The sequence below is a fragment of the Numenius arquata genome, chromosome 7, assembly GCF_964106895.1.
Source record: "Numenius arquata chromosome 7, bNumArq3.hap1.1, whole genome shotgun sequence".
Taxonomy (NCBI): Eukaryota; Metazoa; Chordata; class Aves; order Charadriiformes; family Scolopacidae; genus Numenius; species Numenius arquata.
This window is the reverse complement of record NC_133582.1, coordinates 41,935,770-41,945,902: the sequence shown is the minus strand read 5'-3', so window position 1 is coordinate 41,945,902 and position 10,133 is coordinate 41,935,770. Positions and strand designations below refer to the sequence as shown.

Genomic DNA, 10,133 nt, shown 5'->3' with positions numbered 1-10,133 from the left:
GAGATCAGTGGCAGGTCTCTCACTGGCACCAGTCAAATCAGGATCTAAACACAGTGCTGTAGGTAAGCCTTCATCAGCAATAACATTAATTTTGACTTTGAACCATTGGTTGGAGCCATTACTGATCTTTCTATACCTATTTTTGAGCTTAATTTTGTAAAGACGTGAGGCTACTGTGACCATGCTACCCTTGCATGTTCACCTGATTGTATGTCATCTTCCAAGTCGCAGTGATTTTTGACACTGGCCAGTTTCAACCATCCAGTTGGGATTAAATTCCTACCAGCAGATCAGCAGACAGGCTGAGGGCAGCAGCCCTCAGAAAAGGGGTGTGATGTGAGCTCCGTTCCTGTCTCACACCTGAGAATCAGCCAGCCACAAAGGTGCATGGAGCGCCCAACATGGGGATGCTTCCATCACAGCTTGGAGATTGTTAGATATCAACCAACCTCAAGATGAAAATCTGTAAGAAGCATGGCTTTTTCCATTCTTAATGCTTATGCTTGTTGATACTGGTACTGCTCAGCTCTTTAGGTTTCTGCAGTGCTGAACCTTGGTGACAAAGAATCATATATATGGTGAAGTGTTTAGGAATTTGATACCCTCCAGAAAATTTAAAAGTAGTAGCAGATTTGAAAGTCTTGGCACCTGGGATACTTACGTTAAAAAAACCCCGCACCCTCAACCTTCACTTAGTAGAAGCTTAATAATTAGCAGTTTTCACCGACCATATTGGTTTAGAAACGTCTTAGTCTCTGACTTCTTAAGTATTTAAGACCTTGACGTTGCTTTGAGGATAAATCTTTAGTATCTACCTGTTCATGTTTGAATCATAAGGGGAAATGATTCTTTTCTCTCCCAAAACCAGGACAAACAAGGTAGTTTCACTGCTTCTTTTTGTCTTTTAAAACAGAAGCCTCCACAGTGAGAGTTTAGTTATTGGGTTGATTTTCACCAAAATTTTGGTTTGATTGTTGCAGTTCTTAAAAATAGCTGCTGGAGAACAGTGCAAGCTTTGCACAGACAAATGGATGAAGAACTTTATACACCTGATCCAGACGATAATTACTCATACAAATACTCTTATGACAGCAATGTCTGCGAAATGGGCGACTATTTTGTATTCAACACCCATCTCACCACTGTCCTCTACACTACGGCATTTTTGCTCAGCCTGCTAGGAAACACTCTAGTGTTATGGATCCTATTCAAATATGAAAACTTTACATCTTTAACAAACGTCTTCATCATGAATCTCTGTGTCTCTGATTTAGTCTTCTCCTGCATGTTGCCATTCTGGGCAGTGGACCAGACCTTCGGGTGGATTTTTGGTGAGTTCCTTTGCAAAGCCGTGAATGCTGTTTTCTCCATTGGCTACTACAGCGGTGTTTTCTTTTTGACTCTCATGACTATCCTGCGGTACTTGTCCGTAGTGAACCCCCTCTCGACTTTGAGATCCCAGACGCAGCGCTGTGGATTTCTGGTGAGCTTGGTTGTTTGGACTGCTAGCATATTAATTGTGGTTCCCGAGGTGATTCACACCACAGTGCAAGAAAAATTGGAAGAGGGCAAGACCTGTGATTATGCTGATGGGAAATGGAAAAAGGTGGACATCTATCTGCGAAATGTACTCTTCCTGTTTTCCTTTGGGGTTATTGTATTCTGTTACTTCAAGATACTCATAATCCTGCTCGGAGCAAGATCTCGCAGAAAGCACAGAACGGTGAAACTCATCCTTATTATTGTGGTGGCTTTTTTCCTAAGCTGGGCACCTTATAACATCCTCAGCTTTCTGATTACTTTTCCACCACCCACCTGTCAGTACGAAAAAGACTCCAAGCTCGCCTTTCACATCAGCCGTAAAATTGCTTTCTCCCACTGCTGCCTCAACCCTGTGCTCTACGTTTTTGTTGGAGTAAAGTTCAAGAGGCACTTGTTGCGTTTATTCAGTCAGTGTTTACTCTGTGGCAATGGTCAAGCCTCCAGTCCCAGGATCTGGTCTCAAGGCAAATTCCACTATGAAGATGCGTCCATCTACTGAAGTGAGACCTATTAGGACTAATCCTGGATGAACTTTCAGATTTTAAAAGTCATGGGTAATCTCTAATTCTTAGAGGCACTTCCCTGAGAAAGACACACAAATTTACTCTTTACAAACATGCTGTGTGTGGAAAGTAATAACGAAATGTATTTGCAGTGGGATGGAGAGCTGAGAATGCTGAGAAATTACTTCACTGGCCTGTAAGTCTTACCTTTATGATTTTTTGTGCAGTGAGATGGATTTTCTCTCATTTTTAGTCTCTTTTTAAAAACAACAACAAAGTCTGCTTTTTCCTTTGGAAGCTAAAACATCAGGTCTTAACATAAATGGTGTTACATGTTGCTTTCTTGCCTGACTTAAAATACTTGGACTGTATATAGCAATGTACACACATGTATTTCTGTAGCTTTTAATGCTTCACAGCGTTTATCTGTGCTGAACTCATTGGTTCTCTCTTTTTGGGGCTCTCAGGATTTACTGGCCTGACAATAGCTTCAAGACCTCAGAATCTCTGAAGTTCTCAATGCAAATGTTCTTTTACCTGTTGGTAGGTAAATACATATAAAACTAGCTTAGTGTTAAGGTAGTCTTTTGAGTCTGAAATGGAAAGTTTGGGAGAGCCCTAGAAGGAAGACGAGCTGTTAAGAAGATACTTCATTAGGGTATTGGTTTTCCTCCTGGTACTGCTCCTGCCCCAGGCACCCTCCAGTCTCTGAATATCCCTTCGGGTGCCTGCTGTGGGCTGGTACCCACTCTCCTGGGCAGAGCAGGAACATATTTGCCCCGAAATACTGTCTCCCCCCTTTTCTCCCTTTGCTATGGTGCTGAAAAGAAAGAAACTTTCTGAAAAGATTATAGTGCAAGAACAAATGGCTTTTGAAACAGCAGGATAGAAATAACTTGGCTTGATTTGTAAAATTCGTGTTTGGCTCCTCTTTTGTGTTTTTTTTTTTTCAGGAGCCCAGAGCAGCAGGTTTTAGCCTCCTTGGGTGCTTGCTGCTCCCCAGCTTTTAAAAAACTGCGTCACAGAGATGTTTAAATCTCTGCTTAAAACCTGATCATCAAAGCCAGCCATGTGTTTGCTTTTGATGTGCTTCACGTCTGTCTAAATACCAGATATGCTCGTATCTCCGAGGCGTGCGAGCGTCTGGTCTAACCAGCTGCCTGGCCACACGCAAGTCTTTCATTTCATGAACACATCTCATCTCTGGGGGCAGGTGGAAAGTAAAGTGCAAATGTCTGCATGAACCTAACCCTGAAAATGTTGCTAAGAGGGGTAGCTGTGTTAAGTGCAGGAGTGTTTTTATGTGACTACTAAAACATGATTTCACAGCTAAAAGTAAGTTGAGGGAATTCAATTGCCACATTTTTGCAACAAAACCATTAACATTCTTTTTTCTCAAGGATACTGATATTAATCTTCATGATAGCTCAGTGCGTTGTGTTTTTTTTCCTCAGGCAGTGTAGCATGTAGTACATACTTCGCTGTAGCTGAATTACAAAGCCTCCAGAAACCAGAATATTTAATTTCCTAGCATTCGTATAGAAAGTCAAGGTAGCTTTGAAATGGCAGCAACCAATGATTTGGCAGTGGTTCTAAGCAAGAATTTGGCTTTTGGGAGCAGCCATCTTATGGTGTCTCTGTGTTGTTTCTGCACTATTTCGTTTGATCTCTAAAGATCATCTGGAGCAGACAACAGATTCTTCTCAGCTGCTGTGTAGTTTATAAAAAGCAGAAACTCAGGCACGCCCATAGAACAATATCCTATTTCTGATCGTATCCAGAAGGAAAAATACCCAGGGAAAAGCATAAGAATGGGGCAAACGTATGACGCGTATCCAGTCTTCCTAGGGCTTGCCCGTAGTTTCTAGTTTGTACTTCAGTTTAGCTGCCAGACAAAATGATCGCTTCTTGTCCCTCATCATCAGGTGCACCTTTCTGAACAAGTCAGTCCTGTTATCCCATTACCACAGTTATTGCCTAAAATTTAAAAGGTTACTTATTAATCGCACAGGGGACTCACTTGTGTTCAGACAAACTGTGGGAAGGTGGAAGTTGTCATTTATCTGGCTATGGTGGAAACCAGCCTTTGGCTACTGTCTCCTGATAACAGACATTTGAAATTAATGTGGTTGCTTCTATGCACTTCAAGAGAATTTGGACTGGGGGGACTCAATACTGTCAACTATGAAGAGACAACCTACTGAAGGACAAATGAGTCCAAATTCTTCTTCTGTTCTGGTAAGCCAGGAGCCCTTCTCAGGCACCATCAAAGCTCTACAACAGGAAAATGCTGTGACGATGAGTAAAAGAAAGTCTTGTACACCTACATCATTTCAACAAACTGTCATTCAACTCATTGTCCTAGAGCTACAGTACCCTGAAATCTTTACTGTCAATGCATTTTACATTTATCTAAAATAAGTCAAGAAGTATAACAGAAGCATGAGAGACTGAAATGATCCTGCTCTGCCCAGTTTTTAACAAGTTATTTAAATCTGTTTGTAGCTTAAGTGTATCTTTTAACAGTATATCTGAGCATGTAAAGGGAATGCTTAATGTTAGCCAATTGTACTGCTGCCTACCATAATCAAAGCAACTTAGCATGTGGAGATTTCCCCTCCTGATATAATGAAGTGGTACTAATAAACATTCAGAAATTCAATGGAATACTATACTGTGACTATTGTTCTTTGATCAATGACCAGGAACAGGGACTACATAACTGGGTCCCTGTTCCAATGCTTAACAGCTCTCATGGTGGATTTTTTCCTTCTACATGAACAAAATGTCTTTTGCTGCAACCTGGTGATGTTGCCTCTTCCTTGCTTTCTCTATGTCCTCACATTACGTAATGGAAAGTGCCATCAGATCTCCCCTAAGCCTTGTTTTTTTTCCTGGGGCTCAACAAACCCTAGTTGATCTAGTCTCCTCATACATCACGCGCTCCAACTCCCTAACCATCTTGGTGGTCCTCCATTTGGCTCACTTCAGTCAGTCAGTCACTTCAGGGGCCCTAAAACTGGATATGCTACTGCAGATGTGACCACATGAACAACAGGTAGAGGGGAATAAAGGTTTCCCTCAACCTGATGGCAACATAGGCCCATAATTAGTCTTCACTGCTGCAAGGGCACATGACTGAGTTGTGTTCAACTTGTTGTCCACTCGAACTTCCAGATCTTTTCCAGCAAAGCTGACCTCTAGCCAGATGGCCCCCAGGCCCATGGTCTTGCAAGGGGTTAGGCCATCCCAGGTGCAGGACTTCGCATTTGCCGTTGTTGAACTTCCAGGACTCCTGTCAGCTCATTCTTGAAGCTTGCTGATGTCTCCTTGCATGACAGCCCTAAAACTCAGTGTGTATGAGCTGCTCCCTCTTATTTAGTTTCATCCATAAACTTGCTGAAGGTGCACCCTGTCCCATCATCCAGGTTGTTAATGAAGATGTTAAAGAATATCAGCCTCGATATTGACCCCCAAAGCACGCCAATCAGAACCAGCCACTCATTAAGATGATACACCATTGACCACTACCCTTTGAGCCTGATGGTCCAGTCAGTTTTTAATCCACTTTGTGGTCCACCCCTTCAGTCTGTATGTCCCCAGTCCGGCTAAAAGGATGCTGTGGGGGACTTTGTCATAAGCCTTGCAAAAGTCCAGGTAAATGACATGCACAGTTTTCCCCTTATCCCCAGAGTGAGTCATCTCATTGTAGAAGACAGTTGAGTTGGCCAGGCACTGTTTTTTCTTGGTAAATCTGTGCTGGCTGTTCGCAAATATTTTTGCCCTGCATCTGTTTGGTAATGGCTTTCAAGAGGATTTGCTCCATCTTCCTGGGTAGGGGGGGGGAGACTGACTGGCCTACAATTCCCTGGATTCTCCTTCTTGCCTTTTTTGAAAATGGACATGACCTTTGCCTTTTTCAAATCATCAGGGACCTCCCATGATCAACATAGCCTTTAGAGGCAACAGATAGCACCTTGCAATGACATAGGACAATGCCCTCAGCACCATCACGTGCACCCTGTCCGGTCCCACAGACTACTTACATCCAGTCTACTTAAGTACTCCCAAAGCAATTCTTCTCTGCCGTGAGTAGTACCCCCTCTCTCCAAACTCTGCTGCTAGGCACAGAGATCCGTAAGGCACTTGGAGCTGTATCTTTTGTCAAGAGGAAATACGTTGGTGTAGCTTCCATCTTTGTTTATATACATATGTTATTGAATATCTACATTGCTAAAGCCACAGGACAAGCCCAGGGCAGGTCTGGGGACGGGCAGCCTGCGCATCTCTTTCCTTCTGGGAGCTCCAGATGCTTGGAAAATACAGACTGCTCTGGGTAAAACATAACGCTCAGGGGACCTTGATGCTTTAATTTCACTCAATCAATCAACTATTATGTGGTCTCAGCAAATGCAGAACTGAGAGAAAGAAGTTTGTGAAGTGAAAAAAGAGAAATTAATTGCTTTTGGAAACCACAGTCTATTTAGGGGAGGGGAGCGGTGTCAGATTGAGTGGTCACAATATTACAACTGTTGTACAGTGCCGGGGTGCGTTTACGCAGGATGGCACCTCTAACCCTAATTGCAAGTTGCAGTTAAATGGACATGCTCTTGTTCCTCTGATTAAGTCTGTATTAAGTTCCACCTGGTGGGAATAGGAGAACAACAGCTTCTCCCACAGGCAGCTTAGCTGGATTAGGCCCTTCTCCCTGCCAGTCTTTTCAGCGGGTCAACACAAAACCGAGCATCACTGCCATAGCCTGTCAGAGCTCCCACCTTCTGTGCAGCCGAAGGAACCTGTATCGGTCAATGATCTGCCAGCAGGGAAAACCCTCCCTGGTAAGGGGTACGGCGGGTAACTAAATTAATCCATTCCACCACTAATGCAAACTGTCTTAAATAAAACAAACAAACTTGAAATCCACACGTTTAAGAAAGCATCCTGTTCCTATTAAAATCAATGATAATTCTTGTTCTGATCATAATCAGAGCAAGAATCCGACTCATAAACGAGTGCAATGCACTGGGCAAAGCACAGCATGCACTGCTTATTGCCAGAAGTATTTTCATCGGGAGTCAGGATACCTCCATCTATAACTCAATATTTTGAAAATAGTGTTATTAAAAATCATAGTGTTATTAAAATAATAAATAAAATTCTATTTTATATTCTCCTTATGGTTACTCAGCAGTTTAAACTGCTCTTGCTCAACCAGTGTTTAGGTAGGAAGGCCCTGCGTTAAATGGAGAGAAATGTGACTGATATTTGCTGTAGTGATCAGATGCCTACGTGTTCTTCAGGAAGCAATACTGAAGCAAGTGCAAAAATTAGAAAGGAAAATAATGCGAGAGTTAGCTGCCAGTGAAAATGAGAACAGGCAGTAAGAAGTACCAGTAAAGATGACCTATGAAGACCAGTTGTATATCATTATAAAGGAGGAACAAACACAACAGAACTTCACTTACCAGCATAGAACTGTTCTTGAGATGAACTCACTTGTTCCTAAGCATACCGAATGTTGAAAGTGAGCTTCAAGCCCACGCATTCACATAAGGAACTCTATACGTGTTTAAAATATGAAGAACACTGAAGCCATCTCACAGCAATCACCCATGGGAAGGGACTGCCACTAGCGGTCTTCCTCTGCTTCTCACCTTCCTCATAGAGGAGTGTTAGAGCAGTGAAAGATTAGAGAACCCAGTAGGGTTGGCCTCACAGAAAACAATTTGTGGTTTGCAGCACGATGATTATTCATTTTTTTACATTATTCACAAAGCCTTGTGTCTGGGGTAGAATAATTCTACAGGCTGGGGAGGGCAGCAGCCTGGGAAGGAGCTCTGCAGGAAGGGATCTGGGGGTCTTTGCACATAAGCCAGCAAGCACGCTCACAGCAAAGGGTGTGAGCCACAGCCTGGGCTGTATTAGCAAGAGTGCAGCCTGCAGGTCCAGAGAAGTGATCGTTCCCCACTATTTGTCACTTGTGACATCTGGAGTAGGTGTCTAGTTTTGAGCTCCCCAGTATGTGCAAGTCATGGACATACCTGAAGGAGGCCAGCAGAGGCCTTCAAGCCAGTCAGGGGCTGGAGAACATGATGGATGGGGGGAGGCTGAGAAATCTGGGTTCGTATGGCCATAGGAAGAGAAGGCTCAGAGAAGCACAGACTGCATCTGCAACTACCTGACTGGAGGATACAGAGAAGGTGGAGACACTCTCCTCAGACATGCACAGCAATGGACACAAGCTGGAATATGGGATATTTCAATTAGGCATTTGGTTTTTTACAAAGATAGTCAAAAACTAGAACAGGGACTCAGAGAGATGGTTCAAAAGTTGACTGGACCTTGAGCAACCTCATCTGATTATATCTGCTTCGGGCAGGGATTTGGAGTAGAAACCTCCAGAGGTCCCTTCAAATCTAAACTACTCTACGATTTTTATGATTTGTTGCCAAAGCAACAATAAAACAAGTAAATGTTGTGAAAAGACTGTTTTAGTGCAGAATCCAGCCTGAAGAACACAGTCCTCTAAGAGAACTGAACACAAAACTCAAACCTGAAAAGTTAGGTTTTGATGCCCAAAGCCTTCACTGACCTGTGCAATGAGCATGTCATGGAAGTGATTCCTAGTTGACACTATACCTGTTAGAAAAAACAGCATTACTTAAAAAGGTCCCATTTTGCTTTTGCATGTAGGTATAGAAATGGCAAGAAATACATTTGCTGGAAAGATTCGTTCATGGAGAAGTAAACCAGAAACTTCTGCCACAAAGGGAACCAGCATGTTTTAGTGCAAAGGTTCAACAGGTACCACACAAAAGGGAGGGGTTTGAAAGGAAGCCAACCCCTTCTGACAGATTGTGGGCCGTTTCAGATAGAAGCGTTAGGCTCTGTAAATGTTCAATATATAAGTATCTTCAGTTTTAAATTGGAAGAGAAGTGTAAGACAGAAAATCCTGGCTGGAGTGAGGCAGAAAACTGAGAATAACAAAGTAAAGTGCAGGGATTGGAATACTCTATATTCAGGAACTGCCAAGATAGCAAATCCAAAATATTTTTGAGTTTGTTTCATTCCTCCAAACCATGCTGCTTTCTGAGGTCAAGTCCTGTTTCTTGATGGCAATATCCTTCCAGCTATCTTACCCAACTCTTAATCTCCAAAGCCTTAGTATGGTCTTTATCCTTGTGCCGCACACCTTTACGTATACAAAAGACTCTAGTTCATTTAAACTGTACAGTCCAGAGTCTCTGTCCTGGTTCTGCCATATCATTGCTGGTTCAGTTGAACCAGCACCAAATCAGCTCAAAATCTTGGTACCTAATTTGTCCACACAGGAGTTCTGGGCTTCCCAGTTCAAGAAAGACAAGGAACTATTGGAGAGAGTCCAGCAGGGAGCTACAAAGATGATCAAGGGACTCTGGAGCATCTGTCATGGGGAAAGGCTGAGAGACCTGGGTCTGTTTAGCCTGGAGAAGAGCAGACTGAGAGGGGACCTTCAATGCTTATTAATATCAAAAAGGTGGGTGTCAAGAGGATGGGGCCAGATGCTTCTCAGTGGTGCCCAGTGACAGGACAAGGGGCAACGGGCACGAACTAGAACACAGGAAATTCCATCTGAACATGAGGAAAAACTTCCTGACTTTGGGGTTGACAGAGCACTGGAACAGGCTGCCCAGAGAGGTTGTGAGTCTCCTTCTCTGGAGATATTCCAAACCTGCCCGGGTGCGTTCCTGTCCACTCTGCTTTAGGTGGACCTGCTTTGGCAGGGGGGTTGGACTAGATGATCTCTGAAGGTCCCTTCCAACCCCTACCATTCTGCAAGTCCGTGATGAAATGCAGGCAGTTCTGAGCGGTGATAGCTTCTAACCCTGATGTGCTGAAGTGAAGTCAGTCTCACAAGCTGACCCAATATTAGCAGAATAGTCTTCCCAGCACCTCAGCCAACTGGTCCAAAATGCCAAATTTGCTTCTAGAGGTTTTCCAGAGCTTTGCTGGTTCTTTTTATGTTGCCTGCTTCCAGCTTTACACCTACTGACAATTATTTGTCCACCTATTCAAAACAGAATGCAGACAAATGCAAAAAGTGCTTC

The 10,133-nt window shown here is 43.3% G+C and overlaps 1 protein-coding gene across 1 annotated transcript; it reads left to right on the top strand.

Moving 5' to 3' along the window:
- The first annotated feature begins 1,027 nt into the window (after nucleotides 1-1,027).
- Nucleotides 1,028-2,041, top strand: XCR1 (X-C motif chemokine receptor 1). The gene has a single exon (XM_074150983.1). The coding sequence runs from the start codon at nucleotides 1,028-1,030 to the stop codon at nucleotides 2,039-2,041; it is 1,014 nt and encodes a 337-aa protein (XP_074007084.1).
- Nucleotides 2,042-10,133: the final 8,092 nt, after the last annotated feature.

Bases quoted from the DNA above. Each gene is read 5' to 3' on its own strand.
- XCR1 (XM_074150983.1), top strand. From the start codon at position 1,028: ATGGATGAAGAACTTTATACACCTGATCCAGACGATAATTACTCATAC.